A 21,168-nucleotide genomic window follows, 5' to 3' on the forward strand; every position below is an offset into this window, starting at 1 on the left:
TTATACAAAATACACAATATATTTCATCATAATATGCATAACTATATTGGTTCAAAACAGGTTTACATAAAAGAACGGGTTTTTAATGTATTTTGGATCAAATCAATACAGGCTTGGTGAACAGACATTTGAACGGTAGTTTGGCGTTTCAAATTTAAAGTGACATGACAGCAAGCCCTGTCAAATGACAACTTAATATAAATTATTGTAAATAATTAATTCACAAAATTGACCAAATCCATTGCATAAATTGAATCCCATTTGTCAATATCATTATAATTTTTACTCAAATAAAATATATGAGGGACCCCCTAAGTCTATTTTTTACTTGTTTTGGGGTGTCCCTAATGCCTAATGGGGGGTCCCGGACCCCCGGTCCCCCTTCAATTCGAGCACTGAATCTAGCTGTTCACCATTAAACTATTTTAGGAGAATCTTAATGGAGTGTTTTGGGTCATATTCTAGGAGGATTTAATGGTTTCCCGCGGTGCGGTGGTGGCCCAGAGGCCATTAGCTTCCAGAGACAACATATGTGTCTTAACACAAATGGAAGTCCCCTTATAACCATACCATGCATTAGAGTAACAGTATAGTTTATATTATTCTTTATTTCTCATCAGGAAAGGAACACCGAAACAACAACGTCATACAAATGAAAACGGACACATTGTAATGAAGTAAATGACACATCAGATAGACGTGTGTTTAGGGGCACATATCTGTCATCTGATGGACGCTGATCCAGCTAAAAGTAAAGCTTCTTGGATATCTTTATTAGTTTATATTATCAAAAAATAACACACGCACGCATTTTGACTAATGTTTCTGAAAACAGCATATGCAGAGAACGTAATTAAATGTGAAGCACATCTACTTCGAGTATAGCTTGTTTACACATCGTGGCATAAATATATCCTCTTTGCCCTTGTATAGCATCGTCTGTCCCATTCGGTGCCGTTTGTATGGTATTCGTGATAGATAGCGCGTAAGCTTCTTTAAATTCATCTCGAAGTCGGCGTGACGTCACGTCACCAGGACGACCAGACCCAGTGGCACGTGCCTGGTATAAAAGTCGCTGCATTACACGGAAACTGCGCAGACCAGACTCCGTAGCATCACTGAGCGAGGTGAGTTCATCCTTACGAGTTTACATCTTCTACCATGTTAAGTCTAATTCGTGGATGTGATAAAAGCACGTATGCATTTTAAATATTTAAAAAAGGGCTTTTGAGTGGCTTTTAATTTGTCAATGTCTGTGGAAGTGGTTAACGTAAACTGTTATGTAATATGACATGTATGGACTGAATACTGTGTTGTTCCGGGCTAAGTGAGCAATAGCTCGTTTAATGCGAGACTGAAAAAGAGACGGATTTATAAAAATTAACCATACGTTTGCAAAATGCAGAATATTTAATAAAACGAATTTAGGGAGGCGTGGCTCATTCATACATTTCAACCGACTATGTGCAGCGTTTAGACCGTTTAAATGTAATATACATAACATGTGTTTTATTCACATGGTGATTTACTTAATCGTCGGGGATGAAATAAGAAATACATTCCCCATGATGCTATATACGTGCGTATACGTGCTTCGCCGGGTGCGCGCGAGGAACTCTTTCGTTGCGTCATATCGTTCCAGAATGTACCATCTGATGAAGATTCTCCGAAAAGGGTGGAAATTTTAATACGATATTTTAAAACAAACTACAGTCGCGAAGTTGTGCACAGTGTTGTTTGAGCAGAACCGTACATGACCCCTAGTCGGGAGGATATTATATAACCATGCACAGATACGCGAGTAAGTTAGAGATGGAGATGACGCACTTCCCCTATTTTTGAACATGAAAAGCTCGCGTTTGCGCACCGTTGAATTTAAAAGCAGATAGACAGAAATAATGTCCGAACCAGACGACGTGCGATTCGCATCAGCGACATCGTGAAGGTCGATTTAGTTGTCAAGGTCAAATTTATTTCCTGCGGATAAAATCTACACGGTCGTATTTCCCGTACTCGTGGCCTGTTTTCTATGCTTTTTACGGTAATTTAAATACACATGAGTTTTTATTTGTAATAATGTGACTTTGGAGACAGGGCACATGTTACATGGTGAGCATCGTGGGAGATTTTCTAGAAGATGGGAGATGTGGCTGCAGTGGGTAACATGAGTCAGACCTTAAGAATCATAATGAATGAATCTTGAGTGTTTTCCGGCATTGCTAGAAAATATTCTTTGTTTTTTATATATTATTAATACAAATGGTCATTATTTTATCTATTAAATGATGCTGTGTAATTTGAAACCTATGGCGACATGCAAGGAAGTGATGTCACATGATGTGCAAGCAGCATCTCCATCCTTCCTTCGTGACCTTCTAGGTCTGACTCTGCAGTTGCCATTGGCGACGAACATCCTCAGCTGATCGATGAAGTGGCCTGGCAAATTTCTAATTCTTATGGTTAGCTTTATTGTTAGTATAATTTATTTAAATAAAGCATTTTGTGATAGATGCACACGCATATGTTCACACTATTAGGTTGTTTAAAAAGGCCTTGCAAATGTAATCAGGTGACTGTGATTTACGCATCATGACAGCACTAGTGACATCTGATGTTGGTTGGTTTGACATTTTTCTCTACATCATCAGGAGGGTCCAGTTGGATGCCAGCTCGGAGTTATGTGACGTGAACATTGATTTGACAAGATAACCTTTTGATTTTTGCACCATCACTATATACAGTGAATATTTTTACAATACTAATGGCCTACAATAAAAATCAAATGACATGCATATTGCATTGTTTGATTATCTTTCTTTATATTTAATAAAAGCTTGATTCTCATTCTATAAAATTAAAAGATGCGTATGTACATTGAAAGAAAGATATCGTTTCATTGGGATTTAACATGCTATAATAAGCAATGTTGGAGGAGGAAAAATGTAAAATTCCATTCTCCCGCATAGTCTGGCGACAGCATAAAACTGAGCCAAGAAATGACACTGAGTTCCAGTTTCATTTCTTAAACCACACTTGTTGCAGTGTTCTACAGGCAATATAACATCTGACACACAAATTTGTGCTGCTGTAGTTATCGTGTATAGAAACGTTTATCTACCCTCCCGAAAAAAGCTGTTTTCCCTGCTGCTGTTTTCAAGTCGGAATGACGCAGCATTTCCTCAGGATGCCTTTCCACATCTCCATGAATTCACTATCCTTCTGCACTTTGTGAATACATATGAATCTTTTTTATCGATACAAATCAAGTGCCTGTAACAGTTTGCAACCGAAATTCTGCTGTCGTCATATGTAAATTTTTTTGCAAATACAGCACTTATGCAGGTTCCAGTTCAACATTTTGCACCATTCAATAGTGCTTTTATACTCCTATTTGTGTACTTGTTCCAGAAAAGTGTCCTGGTTACATCTAGCTCTCTGCCCCTGTTCTGTCACACTCGTCAGAGGAAATGGCCGCTGCTGGGTGGGAAGTGCAAGTCCTTTCGTCTCCGCGAGAGATGGTGTGGCGTAGTGTTTAGTCAGTCAAGGTTAAGTTCCTCCTGCCTCAGGATATTGAACAATCCTGACAAACGAAAGCGAGAGGAATATAGAGAAGATCTAATTCAATATCCAGATTGCGACTGTATTGTAAGCAGACTACTGACAAAATGATCGCTCTTTTGAAAACAGTCATCCCAAAACTCTGATCTCCCTTCTCACAATTCTAGAGACGCAGGTCTGTGATATACTAGTTATTTCTCTGACTGTGGTTTAATGCAGGTAAATATTTATTTTGTGAGCTATTTTTCTACATGTCCCCAAAGTTAAATTCCCCATAGTAGTCAGCTAATTCACCATTGTCTCAATTTCTAGGTTCATGTTTCATGTGACAGCACTGAACAACAGAACATTAGACATTAAACAGAATAGGTGGGCCAATTTAATTTATAATTATTTAGATGGTGTGTGCCATGTGATCTGGGTCTAAGTGAAGACGGTAGGACATTGGCAGGAAACCCAAACAGTTCTGACTGATTTTATTCCAGAGTAACAAAGGACTATTTATACACATAGAGTGGCATCATTTATTGAAAAAACATAGGAACTCCGGAAGTAAGGGAACGGAAGGAAAACTGGATATAATAACTGCAATCCAATTCAACTAATAAAGTGCTTCAATTTCGTTAGATTATCTGGCTCATGGAGTTGCCAAATGCAAAAGCATATCTCAAATGCACAGTAAATATTTTATTGACCTTCATGCACAAGTAAAAAGCTTTATTTTTAAATAATAAACACCAGGAGCTGTAGCTTTCCTGTAGCTCATTGGATAGAGCATTGCGTAAATGTATTTGCATTACTGTATTTTTATACTCGATCTTAAAACTGAATCCTCTGGTGCATCAGTCTATTTTCTTGAAGTGCAGTCTGGGTACTCTGTAACAAGACTATATTGGATTGCGTATATGGATTAGGATTATGCAGGCAGGCCAGGTTCAGAACAGTATTCACCCACGCAAACTCATGGCCAGATTAGGAGATTAATCAATCACATGCAGCCAGATGCAAAAACGAGTTTTAGTCTTACTTTGCTGGGAGAATGACATCATATGATCATTCATATCCCAGTTTGTTGGATGTTTTTAACATTTCAAATTAACATAGCAATTTGAATGCTTTCCTAAAGTGTCGAATGATACTAATTTAGATCATTTTAGTTTTCAATAATATTTTTTATATTAATAACCATAGTCCTTTTTCACATTTGCGATGCCCTTGAGTTCTTCGTGTTGACCTGATTTACTCTTTGCCTGGTGATGCGGGGCAATACTTGTGCTGCATTTACCAACATATTTGTGTTAAATTTTAGTGTTGATCTTCTATTACCAGCAATAATGTAATTTTAAAAAGCAGTTTTGGGTATTCTGCAATGTGTGAAATGGTAAATAGTTCATGTAGATTGTGATTGGTTGCTGTATTTTGAGCCTAAGGCTGATTTCCTGTATGTTTGGAAACCATGGATCCATTTCCATTGGTAAAATAGATTTTTTAGTGCCTGGAAGTAAACAGCTGGTAAAGAGCATCCCCCGGCTTTTGAGGTCTGTAACGTAACTTGGGGTCAGAGTGACATTATTTGACAGAAGAGGTCAAATGAACGATGTCCTGGGAAAACCGGTTCTGTCGCCTCTTTGATGACCGCGTGTCTTGAAAGTGTAAACATGTGAACTGAAAACAACCCATAGCTCACTGTAATCCAAATAATGAGACATTCTCTATTGACCGGTCACATCTGTGGGCTTTTAGGGAGCTATATTTTGTTGTTTAGTACACCTATAATGTAAAACAAACTGTAATGCATTAAAGCCATTCCGTTGAGTCATAACGTGTCTTGAAGTGTTTTTAATACAGTAACGTAAGTCACCTGGATTCTTTACCTACATCTCAACCATGCAGCTGTAAAGACATTGATCAACGTCTTCTTAACATTTGTTGAGTGAGTTTGGTTGTCAACTTACATTAAAAAACTTGAATCCTAAAGAATCTATATATGGATATTATAACTTTCAAATTTGCTTTTGCGTTAAATCAAGAAGCCACACCCCTCTGTTTTATATTTAAAATAAACCTGTTTTATATAAGATCTATTTCCTATTACTTTTTCTATACATTTTCCTTCTTTGTAGCACACATTGTCTGTATATGGCATGATTGGATACAATTTCCCTCTAGTCGTTTTGACAAACTCAGATTTCATAATCCCCAGTCCTCATGCTTTGAACTCTGATAAAACAGAAAGCTGTGAGGGTGTCGTGCATGTCATAGCTTGTTTAATAATGAAACATTCAAGGCTATTTGGCATCCATGTACATTCCCATTTTTCGCTTCACCAGATTTCAGCAGATTTCAAAATGTCCTGTGTACACAGAATGTTTTTAAGGATCTAATACAAATCGACATGTACAAACTGATCTACATTAATTGCATCAAGTGAAGAACATTCCATTTACTTAAATAATTTAGGACATGCCTATATCCCAAGTGACTTCCAAAATGGGGGAAACTAAAAGAGAAGCCTTACCACAATAGACGTTCAGCTCAGCCAAGCTAATAAAGTATTGCGGTCCGGTGAGCCGAGGTTTCTTTGGAAACTGTTCAAGCAGCATGCTAATAGACCCAAGAACAATACAAACTGGAGAAGAGTTCAAACCTCCACCCGTCATCCAGAACAACACAGCGACTCAGAGAAAGTTCACGAAATTCAATTCAACAAGACCACTACAATGACATTTTTGGTTCATAAATCAATTGTTTGATAGCATAGTAATCATTTATTGTTCCGATTTAAGTATAAATGTATAGAATGTTCAATGAGAAATAAGCACTTTCATCATATGGACATTTTGGAATTTACCACAATAAACTTGATTTAAAAGTCACATTTATCATAAGATGCGTATTCATGTTCATTTCATGTATTCATTTTTGTAAAAAACACAATCTTGTTCTTTGTCTTTTTATATTTAAGGTTCAGGACCGCTAACAACACTTTATCAATCATGTCTGATCTTTGCGTTGGAATCAATGGGTAAGTTTACATCCCGTTTGATATTTCACAGCAAGAATAAATATAAATGTTACAATCGTGTGGACAAAGAGAGAGTGAGAGCAAATGGCCTGATTCAGAATGATTACAGCGACAGGATTACTCAGGGTGAACTATAAGCCCTACAAAGCATACAAGCACGTATACACACTCGCCGACACACCCACCCCTGCAGGCGATGTGCCTCACCAGTCAGATTTCAGGAAATTATGCTGACACTTTATATCACTGTAACTCTTGACAATTGTTTAGTGGAATTTTCCATTGTGTTCAGGAATGAGAGAAAATGTTATAAAGGTTGCAGTCTTTTATAATAAATGATACAAGAGCATTATGTGGCTAAATATCTTAAATGGCTGTGTTTGTGCAGATTTGGTCGCATCGGCCGACTGGTCCTCAGGGCCTGCCTGCAGAAGGGCATCAAAGTCGCGGCCATCAACGACCCCTTCATTGACCTGCAGTACATGGTGAGATTCAGTGAAGTGGAAATTATTGTTATTTTTCTCATTGTGTAAAGCATCAGACATGTCAAACATTCTGAACCTCACTGATTCACATCAAGGCCAGACCAGAGTTTATTTAGTCTGAGATTTCAGGCTCTTTCAACCAGTGTTAAAAATCAGCTGGACAGCATTTTTTACGGCGTAGTTCAACACAACACGTCACGCTTAAAGTTATAATGAAATCTGAATGGACCCCAGTTATTTCCTAATGTACCATCCAGGTACATCCGCTTATTTTTCAAACAATTTTGCTCAATTATGATATCCATTGCATTCAAAGCTTGCTCCATATTTTGTAATATCCTGCATCACGTGTTAAATGGATTGTAAACTCTGTGTTATGTCAACATCTTTACAGTGATTCTAAAATTCCCATCCAGTAATCATTTGATTTGTAATGAATATTTTATTCCTTCTTGTCTAACAGGTCTACATGTTCAAGTATGACTCCACTCATGGACGGCACAAGGGAGACGTGCATCAGGAGGATGGAAAGCTGGTTGTTGATGGTCAGGCCATCTCTGTGTTCCAGTGGTACGCGAAGTTGCTCTTAAATGTGTTATTTGTAGCCCTTTAGGAATGTTAGGACTGGATTCCAGGAACATACACTACACATTTATTCAAACAGGTTGAAATATATTGTACACAAAGAAAGATTTAGGATACATTGAGTGCTCAGTTTATACTATATGTAAACTACCGATAATTTATAAATTATATATATATATATATATATTTTTTTTATATATATATACATATACATATATATATATATACAATATAGAATGATGAATGTCACATGACTGTGCTAGATTGCATGCAAGTGGCATTTAGCAAACTGTGCGCAAGTAGCAAGGAAGTATGCTGTTCTGAACACACGACCTGCAGTCTTATTGTTTTTTTTGTTCTGACATTTAGTATGAAGCCTACTGAGATCCCATGGGGTGATGCTGGAGCCCTCTATGTAGTCGAATCTACCGGAGTCTTCCTCAGCATTGAGAAAGCTTCAGTAAGTGTTAAGCTTATGTTAATATTGGAGCATTAAATATGCTTATAATATTCAGATTATCCCAATAAAACTTTTCCCAATCATTTTATAGGCTCACCTCCAGGGCGGCGCTAAACGCGTGGTCGTGTCTGCTCCATCACCTGATGCTCCCATGTTTGTGATGGGGGTCAACGAGAACAAATATGACCCCTCCAGTATGACCATTGTCAGGTGGGTTAAATCATATTGGTAGGATTGTCGAACATGACATAAATTTAATGTATTTCAAATGAATGGAAATGCTTGCCAATATGTAAATGCATACATAAAAATAATCGGTTATGTTTGCTCGTGCACGCTTTAGAATTACTGAACTAAATTTTGGGTGAGACATTTTTGGCTCAATTAACATACATTTTGTTGAAAACCTCACAGCAATGCATCCTGCACCACTAACTGCTTGGCTCCCCTTGCTAAAGTTATTCATGACAACTTTGGTATTGAGGAGGCTCTCATGGTAAGTCAAAGCCTGCATGACGTTACTCCGTAAGTTTTGTTTGATTTTGTATTCGTCTCACTTTTGTCTTTGTCTTACCCCTGGCAGACCACAGTCCACGCCTACACCGCTACACAGAAGACGGTGGATGGCCCCTCTGCTAAGGCCTGGCGTGATGGACGCGGTGCCCACCAGAACATCATCCCTGCTTCAACTGGTGCCGCCAAAGCTGTGGGCAAAGTCATTCCTGAGCTCAACGGGTAAGTAGAAGACAAAGAGCAAAATAAACTGTTATAATTTCAGTCTCGGATGCTGATTGGAAAACACACTAGTAGCTTTGATGCAAAAGTTAAAAATCTCTCTGTTTTGTAGCAAGCTGACCGGCATGGCGTTCCGTGTGCCAGTGGCCGACGTGTCCGTTGTTGACCTCACCTGCCGCCTGTCACGGCCCGCCAGCTACAATAACATCAAGGCAGCTGTCAAGAAGGCGGCTCAGGGACCACTGAAAGGAATTCTGGGATACACAGAGGATTCCGTAAGCAGTCTTCCCCAATCTACATATCTCAATAAATATAGGAACAAAGTAGATTATGGCACATCGCTTAATGTTGTTGTCTTGTTTTAGGTGGTTTCTTCTGATTTCATTGGTGACACTCACTCTTCCATCTTTGATGCCGGTGCAGGCATCTCTCTCAATGACAACTTTGTCAAACTAATTTCTTGGTAAGCTGAAGAATAGGATGCATCCAGTTTATAGTGTGGAGCTGGGACGGGCTGATAAATTGAAAATAAGCTATTTACTAGCGGTGACATCAATATTATGAAAAATAAATGTGATCTTTTTTGTCTTTCTTACAGGTATGACAATGAGTTTGGCTACAGCCACCGTGTTGCAGATCTGTTAATGTACATGCACTCCAAGGAGTAACTTATGAGTTTTGTGACCACAGAACAAACCATTCCTTCTTTCCATAGCTAAAGCCATAGCGACACCCCTTAGAACTCCTGTTCTCACATACGAGGCCAGCTTGTCTCTGTAGCTGTTTGTGTGTGCGTGTTAGTTTATTTTGACAATATTGTGTCGTTGTCAGTCAACAGGTATTGCTGCAGTTGTTTCCATTCTGGGTGTAACCTAACTACAGTGTGTTATAAGGAAACTAATTAAACGGTTTGAAAAAAATGAATGTGTTCTAGTCATTTGTTTCATATAAGTTATATGTATTTACATAATTATAAACTGAATTTATTTGGCTAAAGCAACCTTTTCTAAAGCGACTTGTATTCATGTTATACATTAAATCTACGCTTTCCAAGGTTGTGGGTTCGATCCCAGGGGATTGCAGACACCTATGTAAAATGTATAGGATAATGCAATGTAAGTCGCTTAAACGTCTGCCAAATGCCTAAATGTAAATGTGTATCTGGTAAAATGTGTTACCGGAGCAAAGACCTCATATCAAATATTTAATAAAAAGACTAGGGGCAGGGACTGTGCGGTATGTGCACACATTTTTTATTATATTCTTCGGACATGTCAACTGTAATTTTATATAGTGTTTTTTACAATGTTGCGTTTACAAGAAAACAAAGAAATGTATGGAACAGAATACATTCATTATCTTTAAAGAAGGGATGTAAATACACAACAAAAAACAGGTTTGGACAGTCGTTCAATATTAGCAGGTATAAAGTTAAAACAGACATGTCTCGTAACATAGAATTTAAAATAATAACATGCATAGAAAATGTGCATTAATGAGAAAAAGTGAAGTGCGTAGGAATATTGTTGTTCATTATAAGACAAATAATTTACAAAGGATTCATTTTAAACTCAACTTTCATTAAGATTTTGCACACATCTGAAACATGTCCTCTGTAGGGGACACGTTTGTGAGACTCATGTCAATGCGCAATACGTTTTAGGCCTACTAAAATAAACAACATGGTATGCAATACCATTTTTATATGCAATATATTAACTCGAATATATCATTTTCTCGTAATAACACGCTGTGTATGGTCGATCCTGATCCAGCACGAGAAACCCATTCACTACATAATAACAACACTGCAGTCGGGGGAGGGGGTGCGACACGGATATATATGGGGGGCAACGCGAACCATTTGTCGCTTTTTGTATTCTTTAAAAGTAAAGAAGAATGATTTTAGACCCAATTCCCAGACCCCGTGTCAGGGCTCATATTGTTGTTCAGAGTGAGAGCGGAACTATAGTTTAGCAGAGAACGCATCCGCCCGGACCTTTAATAGCGATGCAGCGAAGGATTATCTGACCTGAGCCTGTCGTTCCAAAACCGTATTTGTTTGGTAAGAAAACAGTCGTTTTTTGGTTTCTTCATCGCAGGAGAATTAAATCACTTGTCGTATTATATATACATTATACACGTTTTTGCGGTTTATTAGCACGCTATCTGACGGCTGTCTCATTGCATGCTGATATCTACACTACTGAATAAATGATCAAAATCACAGATATACACGTGTGATTATTACATTACTTTATGCTACTTAATGCTTTAAATTACAGCGATAGTTGCGGCTCTTAGTATTGCTGTTTTCCTATGTTAATTTTCTGATGCTGATTGCTTGATTGTGTTTATTCGTTTAACAGGGTCAGAGGAAGAAGAAAATCCACTCTGAAATATCCACCATGACACTCTTTCATTTCGGAAACTGTTTTTCTTTGGCTTATTTCCCTTATTTCATCACTTACAAGTGTAGTGGGTTGTAAGTATTTTGTGGATCAGTCAGTCAAATACAATATTTAAGTACAATGTTTTCATGTTTTGTACTTTACAGGAAATATGTTGTGTTATTGAATTGCATAGAATTTTATAATAGATAGTAATGTAACCCTGTGACAGTTAGTAATTTGGTCACAGTATATTTAATGTCCATTCATAAATAACGTATTTCAAATGTAATATTTGTGGTTGTGTGGTCGTTGTGCATTGTGATTCTTTCACTGTTCAACCATCAATTAGCCATGATTTTACTATCATCAAACAGTTCTCTGCTGTCAAGAGAGCCTAATAGGGCACTGTTTTTACCAATTCATCTCTATAATATCTTGATTTTGACAGATCAGAATACAACGCATTTTGGAGATGTGTCCAAGCAGGTGCTACCTACCTCTTTGTACAGCTGTGCAAGGTTAGTGAACCCCATGATACCTCACTCAGACATAACGGACAGCATGTGTGTGCAAGTCTAATAGACATTCAGGACATTCTAAAGATCTGTGATTTTCACTTTTTAGATGCTGTTCCTTGCCACATTTTTTCCCACCTGGGAAGGAGGAGTTGGCATGTATGATTTTGTTGGGGTACGTGGTCTCTGAGCTGAATGAATGAGACTTTTGGCTTTGGAAATGCATTACAAGAATTTGCCATATGTTTAAGATTTTTCATTCAGATGTGCACAGTTGCACATAATTTGATTGTGTATATGTTATCTATAAACAGGAGTTTATGAAGGCAACAGTGGACATGGCTGACCTCCTGGGTCTTCATCTGGTCATGTCCAGGAATGCTGGGAAAGGAGAATATAAGATCATGGTGGCAGCCATGGGCTGGGCGACAGCAGAGCTTATTATGTCAAGGTATTCATTATAACCGTAGGAGTGTGAAATTTGTATGCAAGTTTAATTCTCAACAGCATTTACAGGAAATCTTTTTCCTACTGCATGTCAATACAAATCCAGAAATGTATTTGCAATTTGAATACATTTTCATTTAATTCTCATTTAGTTTTTAATGTCCCACAACCCTGCTATCAAAATGCAGTGTGGTCCTCCGCATATCTTCAGTAGATGTTTTATGTGAATTTAGTTATCAATTCAGATGAATGTGAAAATAAATATATCTGTGTCTCTGTCCCTTTTTAACAGATGTATACCTTTATGGGTTGGAGCACGTGGCGTTGAGTTTGACTGGAAGTATATTCAAATGAGTTTGGATTCCAACATCAGTCTGGTAAGATTTGCTTATATCATATTAAGGTTTTTGACAAATGTGTTTTTACTCTCTCAATATTTGAAATTGACTAACATGGATAATGTTATTGTTTATAGTATATTTGTATTAAGTTCGATTTTATGCACTCCATGTGTATATATGTTTTATGAGGTCAAAATCATTTGACAGTTGTACTTCTACTATTTTCTCTTAATTTGTATTTTTTCTGTTTGTAATCATACCAGGTGCATTATATCGCCATGGCTGCAGTTGTGTGGATGTTCACCCGATACGACCTTCCGAAAAGCTTCCGTCCTCCTGTCACCATCCTGCTGGGATTGTGTGTTTATAAGGGATTTTTAATGGAGTGAGTATTGTTCATCTTGATTTTATAATGGAGAACTGTTTTTTTATGCTGTTTCCATTAGCAGTTTTGGTTTGGTTGTAGATTTTGTTATCAACATTCACAGTTTCTTTTTTCTGCACATCACAAACTTAAATATTACTAAGATGCAGGCACTCAAACATCAGCAGTTATATTATCAATATCTGGTGCATTTGTAGAGGGAATGTCTTTCCCCTAGATGGCACCGTTGCGTCATAAATGTATTGTGTTTCCTTTTAGTGATCTTGCTAACCCAGTAAAACATTTTAATTTTGGCAACATATTCACTCTTTAAGGGTCTATCGTGCTCCTTGTACCAGTTTAATTCTTTGTTTTTCTCTCTTTCTCTTATCCAGACTGTTTGTTCACATTTTCATTCTGGGTAGCTGGACGGCCCTTCTGGTGAAAGCTGTCCTCACTGGAGCAATCTCCCTCTGTTCACTCTTCCTGTTTGTCACACTTGTTCACAGCAACTGAATGCATTGTGTTCTGTAGGGTGCCACAACACAGGACATTTTCAATAATTTAAAGTGCATATCCACATACAATGAATTCTGTTCACTTTTGTATCTGGTATCAGGAGACAGAAATTGTGACTGTTAAAGGAATAGTTCAACTAAAAATTAACATTGTGTCATTGTTTTATTAACTTTATTCCAAACCTATATAACTTTAGTTTTTCTGTGGAATGCATAATAAATGTTGATTCATTTAACTGAAAAGCAGAAAACTAATGACAATAACACGGCGCAGTTAGAGTAATCCATATGACTAAATCATTTGTTCTGAAGTCTTACAATAGAGGTGTTTGAGAAACAGGATACGTTTATTTGAAATCCTGCCCTCCATAATAGCACTTCTGCATATTTGACTTATCGTGGTTGGTTATGAAAGACCACCGGTGCTTTCCATGTGCTTTAACATCCATATGCTTTAACATCAATATGTCGTTCCTGACACACAGTTGTCATGCGGTCAAACCACTTTAAATATTGCATATGACTATAAGACACTTAAACTTGAGGGTAAGGTTTTTCTTTTGTGGGTATGCAATTCCTTTAATGATTCGGGGTGTTAATAATTGACAAATAATAGAAAACATATACCATTTCAGTGATCATTAAACATGTGTTTTTAATGGTCAGTTGTTTTGGAGAATTATACACAATCCTAAATGTGTTTTATATTCCTTTTTTATTGCAATAAAACTGTCTGTTCTACTTGAACGGATTTTGGAAATGTAGATGTTTTGGAAAAAGCTGATAACATAATAATATTAATTCTGATAAGCAGGATTTCCATCGGCAGACCATTAGCAAATTATAACAATTCTAGTGTTTTATTATTATTTATATAAATAACATTGTAACCTAGAAATACAACAGCCCCTCTTACCAGCTGAGATCCAGTTGAACGCTAAAACTCAATTTGTAAACATGTTCAGTGTGCATTCATAGTTCACAGCTGCATTCAACAGCTGGTGACCATCTTAAAGGGACAGTTCACCTGAAAATTCTGCCATCATTTGCTGTGATCGTTTGTGATTTTGGATTTTTTTATGGCCTCTGAATAAATCTTTTGAAGAATTATTTTCGTGTTAGCGCCATTGTGATTGTTTATGTAGGATTTAACTTTTTAGAAAGAGAAATATGAGTGTTTATACCTCAATGTGAATGATGGAGTTGTTGACACGGTTTATCGTTTGCTTGTCCTCGTGTTGTTCAAAGTAGGCCTTTTCATCGGATGCACAAGCCTGGCTTGATGTTAACTTCGGTCGATGTATTTGGTTATAACGATTTTTTTCATTTACAATAATATTATTGTATATTAATTGTATTAAATTACAACGTTTCCACCGAAACCTTCTTGAAGTCTCTCCTCACATAAAAGTAACTATGGCAAACACAGCATTTGCAGCACAAAGGTCATTTGTTTGAATCCCGGGAAACATACTGATCAAAATGCGTGACCTAGAAACCATCTTCACGCATTCAAAATCGGATCAGACCACCGTGGAATGTGAACTAGTGCAAGCCTGTCGAAAGTGTTTTTGCCCAGCAGTGTTAATATTCTGCATGCCGGGAATTTTCCTCTGGGGGTTTAAGAACAACTTTGAGAAGACTGATCTAATCCCACTGGAGTCTCAATTTTGGTTTCAGGTCGCTCTCTCACATGTCTAGCATTACAGGTGCTGTGAAAAGCTTTCGTTAGACTGCCGACTCACCATATAATACAGAAAGAGCAGAATCGACACAATTACTACGTGAACCTCACATGCACAACTTTAATGATGACACTATGAATCCAGTACCTGGGGCTGGATTCACGAAACCATTCTTAAGACCAAATATAAGATCGTTCTCAAGAGTAAAACAAATGATTAACCTTACTATTCTTAGCTTTGTAAACTGTGCTAGGCTTTAATGGACTCGTTTTGATGCACTTATGTATTTTGTTGCCTATGCTGTTATAATTGCTTCCAATGGTTCCTCATCTGTAAGTCGATTTGGATAAAAGCGTCTGCTAAATGTAAATAAATGATGGGAAGTTCGTAAGAATGTTATTTGAATACAATATTTTCTCAAAAACATCATTTTTTTCATGTCTTGTAAATCAATCTTGAGGAAAACATGTAAGAACTGACTTAATATGTTTTTGGGGAATATAAAACATTACTTTTTTCCTAAATTAGAAAGAAAGAACCATCAGTCTAGCCGTAGTATACCACCATTTTACCACGTGTAAACACACTTGCCACAGTTATGTCTTTTATTTTTCCTTTTGCAACTAAAATGCATACAAAGAATTGAAGTATTTCCTTATTTGTCTTGCGTCTGGCTGTCTTTTCATTCATCTTTGTTTATTTTTCTATTTTCTCTGTCTTTCAATCGATCATATTCAGTCTTTTCGATCTACCTCCTATATCTCTTTGTCTGTCAAACTTCTTTCTGCTCTCTTTAAATGCCTCCCAAATGAATGACCTCTTTGTCTGTCTATCTGTCTGTGTTTATTTTCCTTTCGTCTCTATATGCTTTTTGGTCTTTTTTTATTCCTGAACTTTACTTATAAAAATGTAAGTAGTATGTGCTTTTCCTAGAAGTGTATTGCTGTCTATGTAACCTCGACACCACATTTCCCCCGAAACGAATATATGTGACTCCTGTGGGGTTGGCGACCAGGCTCTCCGTCTCTCCTCCCATCCGAACACAACAAAACTTCCTTGTTGCTCAAAGTCTCGGTATGGCAGACACGTTAAACATGCTGTACCACGGTCTCCTCCTGCCTAAGATCAGTCATTCATTGGAAAGTCTCGACTACATGGAGAAACTGACGATCAGAGATGACGATGTGGTCGCCGTTACCTATCCCAAATCTGGTAAGGGTACAATATATAGGGAGGTACCGCTCCCGATGCACAGAAGAATGCAAAGTGTTCTGTCATGTTTGCGGCAACACCTGCCATCTCTCTGCGCATGCGCGCGAAACTCGGTTTGCGCAACGAAAAGTGACTTTCGCAAAATGTGCGACGGTTAAACGATGCCAAACCATTATAGACTTTTACAGCATCACGTGGGGAATAAGTGACGTGTATATATAGCCAAGAGGTAGCTATTCTGAGTCTGTAGACCACGATCAGAAAAAAGTATTGATTCGTGTTAATGATGGGGAGCGTCAATTACATCGACTATCACGGACTAATGTTTCCAAATGAGAGTCATAGCGAAGACAGCTTGCAATATTTTGAGAAATTCAACGTAAATGACGACGACGTGATTGCTGTCACCTATCCTAAATCTGGTGAAGTGTTTTTTCTTTTCTTTGTTAGTTTTACTGTCACTGGTCATACATACAGTAGCCTAATCATACAGATTTTTCCTGTAGTTTTACTTGAAATCTCTTACGAAAATGTGTTTTTTTGGGGTATAAATGCTGTAAAGGTTAGCAAAACCATGCAACAGTAAACTTTAAAGTGTAGTTTCCTAAGTGCATGGTTAAGTCTGGTGGCACATTTGTGTTTGCTACGGTTTTACTACAGATACTGTGGTTACTGTAGTAAAGACGTGGTTGTTTTTTGTAATATCTGCAAAGATTAACGGCATTTCTTTGTGTGCTTCAGGTACCACATGGATGCAGGAAATTCTTCCACCGCTCCTGCATGGAGGAGATCTGACGGCTGTGAAGACCATCCCGAACTGGGACAGGGTCCCATGGATGGAGGAGACTCGAGCACAACTCGTCATGGATAAGATCGCCTCACCTCGAGCCATGGTATCCCACATGCCTTATCAACTGATGCCTCCCACCTTCTTCACCTCTAAGGCTAAGGTAAAGAAAATAGTTTTTCCAGTCAGCAATCCTGAGTGAAGTTGTTTTCTGTTATAAGTGGGATAGTTAATTCTCAATTACTAAAGTATAAGTATAATAAAAATATTTCTTGTATTTATGCAACTGTATTGATTGTATTATTTATTTACTGTAAAAACATCTTAGGCTGGTTCAGCCAAAGACAAACAGATATACCTTTACATTTTGTTAATTTGGCAAAAGCTTTTTTCTAAAGCTGTTAACAAATTGAGCATAAGGTGTAAATAAATATGGTGTGTAGTTTCAGTAATATATATTGTAATTTTATAGTTAAAGGGCCTGGAAATTACTATGATGTAGCAACATTGCACAATTCATTGAATCTCTTGTATATGTATTATTATATATTTTTTTATTTTAACTGGTTTGAATAGGCCGTGTTTTTCAGCAGTTGTTTTGTTGTATTTGTTTGTTGTCTCATGGCTCGATCTTTGATAAGCTACCTGCATTGCATGTTTTTTCTGCGAAATCTTGTCTTTCATCAGGTAATCTATGTTACTCGTAATCCCAAAGATGTTTTAGTTTCATCTTTCCACTTTCATCGAATGGCCAGTTTCCTCGATGACCCTGGAACTTTTGAAGAATTCACTGACAAGTTCCTGGCAGGAAAAGGTTAGACTTTAAAAAGCTTTTAATGTTTGCAAAACGGACAGTTTCCCCCAGTTCAAGTCATAGTTTACCCAAACAGAAATATTCTGTCATAAAATTCACCATCACATGGTTCAAAACCTGTATATGACTCTTTCTTCTGAGGACATTTTGAGAAATGTCACACTGATTTAGTGTCCATACACTGGAAGTTGCATCGTTACTATCGCTTACCAACATTATTCAAAATATATTTTCTTGTGTTTTGCAGAAGAAAGAAAGTCATACCGGTTTGGAATGACATGATGGTGAATAAACAATTTATTAATTTTCCTATTTGGGTGAACTATCTATGTTTCCCTTAGCAATGGTAAAACAACTTACACAAAACCTGGTTGAAAGTGTTTTATTGTAATTTTTACAGTACAATAGATGCAGAATAACATCATATATATTGAAATGTATAACAAATGTATTGCTCAGTGCTTTTTGGAAAGTGGACTGACCATGTGAAAAGTTGGAGAAACCCTGATCTTGGGGATAGAATTCTCTACGTCACCTATGAAGAAATGATTCAGGTGAACTAAGAGATTTTAAGCATTCAGCTACCAATTACACATCCAATATTTCCTAAATAAAACTCACGTTGTTTTTCCTGGAATGTCAGGACCTTCGTGGAGTTATGGAGCGGATGTTGAACTTTCTCGGGCGTAAGCTCAGCGCAGAGGCTTTGGATTCTGTGGTCAACCACTGTACATTTAAAAATATGAAAACGAATAACATGTCGAACTATTCTCTTGTGCCGGAAGAGTTCATGGACAGCAAGAAATCACTCTTTCTCAGAAAAGGTACATAGACTTACACAACAGCACTGATGCTGGTTTAACAGCAAATGGTCGAAATGTATACTTCTAGTTTCTACTTAAAGTCTCTTTTTGTCCCTGACTGAAAACGTTCTGCATGTTTTAAGGTATCTCTGGAGACTGGAAAAATCACTTCAGCCCTGAACTTGATGGCAAGTTCACAGCAACAATTCTGAAAGAGCTGAAAGGCACTAATATCAAATTCCCGTGTGATGACAAATGAGACAGAATCTCTTTTCCTGACATATCAGTGTACATGAAAATAAACAGTTGTATTGGGAATGTGCTATTGTTTACTTCATGTGTTGTAACAGTGTTATTTCTGATCAAGTGTAAAATTAAATTCGCTTTCATCAGCACAGCATGAAAGAATTATTACAGCCGTTTCGTCTGCTGTCCTGAAGTGCTGTTGCTCAAGATAAAGAGAGAGCAGACAGTTGAAGTTTGGTCTGTTTTTGCAACATAACGGAGAGCATGCAATATTGGTTAGTTCCCTTTGTAAAAACAGAATTGCATTGTCTAGATCGGATCTGACCTGTCTGAAACGATGACTCATCGTTACTTTTCTTTTAATTTAATATTAGTAATTATAAGATAAACTTCAATGCTTTCCAACCAAAAATACATTGACTTTTTTTATCAAATAACTTTTTTTATCAAAGTTTATCTTTGACAAAGATATGCACAGTTTATTTGCACGGAATAACATTTATTTTACCCAAAGTTTACCTGTTTATTGTTGGTTCTACATTAAGTATAAAAAATATAAAACTTTTCATGAAACAATGCAACATTGTATAAAGCGATATATAAATTGACCTGACTTGACCACTAAACCGTATCATGTTTCATATGGTGTGGCAGCATAAGAAAACAAACCGTTAATAATATATTATTCTGTGTTATTAATATTTATTAAATTAAAAAGGGTAAGAGAGACATATCTTCATTGTTCGTTTTTATACATCTTTGTCACACCATAGAACACGTGCGGTTATTTGTCAACTACCCATATACAATTACAAAAGCCCACACTATCAGAAAAAAGCTGTCACTTGGTACGGTACCATTTGAGATCCTAATATCCACTCTTTATGTGCAAAGGGTATTGCCCCAGTGACAGCTTTTTCTGACAGTGCAGTTTAACATGTTTAACTAATATTAGACAAAAGCGAAAAACAACAACCATATTTATGATCAAATAAAAATATTTCAACCTTAATATTGCAATGGATAATGGATCTTTGATGGTCTTTGTATTGTCTCGGTCTAGACTGTCTTTGGTCACGGTCTTGTCTTAGACTAAGTGGTCTCGGGATTCTATTTCTAGACCGCTCAAGACCACAACTGTGAGAATTAAAACAAGCCGTGCATCGACTTTTTAGTGTTATGTGGATCTTTTACCTCTTGACTCGTTCTGCCTTGGTCTTGTCTTGGTCTTGGCCCCTAAAAGTCTTGGTCTTGACACCCTCTGGTCTTGGTCTCGGTTTAGGTGGTCTCGACGACAACACTACCTGTAACACATAAATAAGAGACTTTGAAATGTGCAGGATGCTAGTAACAACATTGACCCCTTCACTTCCATTGAATGAACACAAAACTGAGATATTTCTCAAAATATCTTCCTTTGTGTTCCACAGAAGAAAGAGTCAAATGTGTGTGATGACAGAATGTGTATTATCATGGGGAACTTTAAGACAACCCTAATATACTGCATATAGTATAAATATAATTTAGTCATTTACACTGTATTTTTTAAGTGTTTGCATGTCCACATGTTGTTTGGAGCCACTATATTAAAATCTTTTCCCTTTTATTTAAGACGTTCGGTGTATTCATGGTGAAATTGATCAATAATGTTATCATTTTAATAGTGTTCTGTGCAACTAGATAAGCTCATTGCTTTGTGATAAGATGAGTTTGTACGTGTCATCCCATGTGTGGGAGCGCTCACGTTTGCACTTGTGTCGTTGTGTACGTGTTGACCATATGTGTAAAGTGTGCATCTCTCCTCTGAGGGCATTTCGCCCCAGGGCTTCTGCCCTACGTGACTGCGCCGGGGTTCAGTGCTGCCGACCGCAGCATCCCTCCTTAACGATAACACTAATGAATTTCCTGCGATTTCCTGTAATTGGAGCACTGGGTGGGTCACACGCGTGAGCGTGGGCATGTCTACGGCATTTTACAGGCATATTCTGAAACCGTGTGATTGGGCAGAGGAACCATACATTCTCACGTACCCTTTGCCATTGACAGCTGGCATCATCAGAGTCTGCAAGAGGGCGAGGGCATTTTTTGACATGTGCTGGCATGTGTGCATCTCCAAGATGGAGATCAGAATGGCTTAGATCATTAGACAGAATGGACGCTAAAACTGGTCGATAACATAGTGTCTCCTGTCTGAT

At 37.5% G+C, this 21,168-nt stretch overlaps 3 protein-coding genes across 4 annotated transcripts; all 3 read left to right on the top strand.

The window, feature by feature from the left end:
• The first annotated feature begins 901 nt into the window (after window positions 1-901).
• gapdhs (glyceraldehyde-3-phosphate dehydrogenase, spermatogenic) lies at window positions 902-10,076 on the top strand. Its single transcript, XM_079470230.1, has 11 exons — window positions 902-1,127; window positions 6,524-6,583; window positions 6,972-7,068; window positions 7,532-7,638; window positions 8,023-8,113; window positions 8,205-8,323; window positions 8,528-8,609; window positions 8,697-8,848; window positions 8,961-9,123; window positions 9,214-9,311; window positions 9,447-10,076. The coding sequence occupies exons 2-11, from the start codon at window positions 6,555-6,557 to the stop codon at window positions 9,514-9,516; spliced, it is 1,008 nt and encodes a 335-aa protein (XP_079326356.1). The 5' UTR covers window positions 902-1,127; window positions 6,524-6,554; the 3' UTR covers window positions 9,517-10,076.
• A 548-nt stretch (window positions 10,077-10,624) lies between these two features.
• Window positions 10,625-15,530, top strand: tmem147 (transmembrane protein 147). The gene is made up of 8 exons (XM_079470062.1): window positions 10,625-10,913; window positions 11,218-11,333; window positions 11,690-11,759; window positions 11,866-11,931; window positions 12,071-12,207; window positions 12,496-12,580; window positions 12,808-12,929; window positions 13,304-15,530. The coding sequence occupies exons 2-8, from the start codon at window positions 11,257-11,259 to the stop codon at window positions 13,422-13,424; spliced, it is 678 nt and encodes a 225-aa protein (XP_079326188.1). The 5' UTR covers window positions 10,625-10,913; window positions 11,218-11,256; the 3' UTR covers window positions 13,425-15,530.
• A 562-nt stretch (window positions 15,531-16,092) lies between these two features.
• Window positions 16,093-20,572, top strand: sult2st3 (sulfotransferase family 2, cytosolic sulfotransferase 3). Of its 2 annotated transcripts, none has more exons than XM_079470064.1 (6): window positions 16,093-16,323; window positions 17,065-17,273; window positions 17,798-17,924; window positions 18,384-18,478; window positions 18,568-18,748; window positions 18,871-20,572. In XM_079470064.1, the coding sequence occupies exons 1-6, from the start codon at window positions 16,188-16,190 to the stop codon at window positions 18,984-18,986; spliced, it is 864 nt and encodes a 287-aa protein (XP_079326190.1). In that variant the 5' UTR covers window positions 16,093-16,187; the 3' UTR covers window positions 18,987-20,572. The 2 variants fall into 2 exon arrangements, with proteins under 2 accessions (XP_079326190.1, XP_079326189.1); XM_079470063.1 differs by lacking the exon at window positions 16,093-16,323 and adding an exon at window positions 16,417-16,745.
• The last annotated feature ends 596 nt before the right edge of the window (window positions 20,573-21,168 follow it).

The sequence above is a fragment of the Barbatula barbatula genome (assembly GCF_947034865.1).
Source record: "Barbatula barbatula genome assembly, chromosome: 12".
Lineage (NCBI taxonomy): Eukaryota > Metazoa > Chordata > Actinopteri > Cypriniformes > Nemacheilidae > Barbatula > Barbatula barbatula.

Coding starts and splice junctions, on each gene's coding strand:
- sult2st3 (XM_079470063.1), top strand. CDS start 16,607: ATGATGGGGAGCGTCAATTACATCGACTATCACGGACTAATGTTTCCA. Junction 17,925..18,383: donor CAAGTTCCTGGCAGGAAAAG/GTTAGACTTTAA, acceptor TGTATTGCTCAG/TGCTTTTTGGAAAGTGGACT. Junction 18,479..18,567: donor CCTATGAAGAAATGATTCAG/GTGAACTAAGAG, acceptor CTGGAATGTCAG/GACCTTCGTGGAGTTATGGA.
- gapdhs (XM_079470230.1), top strand. CDS start 6,555: ATGTCTGATCTTTGCGTTGGAATCAATGG. Junction 7,069..7,531: donor TCATTGACCTGCAGTACATG/GTGAGATTCAGT, acceptor CTTGTCTAACAG/GTCTACATGTTCAAGTATGA. Junction 9,124..9,213: donor TGGGATACACAGAGGATTCC/GTAAGCAGTCTT, acceptor GTCTTGTTTTAG/GTGGTTTCTTCTGATTTCAT.
- tmem147 (XM_079470062.1), top strand. CDS start 11,257: ATGACACTCTTTCATTTCGGAAACTGTTTTTCTTTGGCTTATTTCCCT. Junction 11,932..12,070: donor GCATGTATGATTTTGTTGGG/GTACGTGGTCTC, acceptor ATCTATAAACAG/GAGTTTATGAAGGCAACAGT. Junction 12,930..13,303: donor TATAAGGGATTTTTAATGGA/GTGAGTATTGTT, acceptor TCTCTTATCCAG/ACTGTTTGTTCACATTTTCA.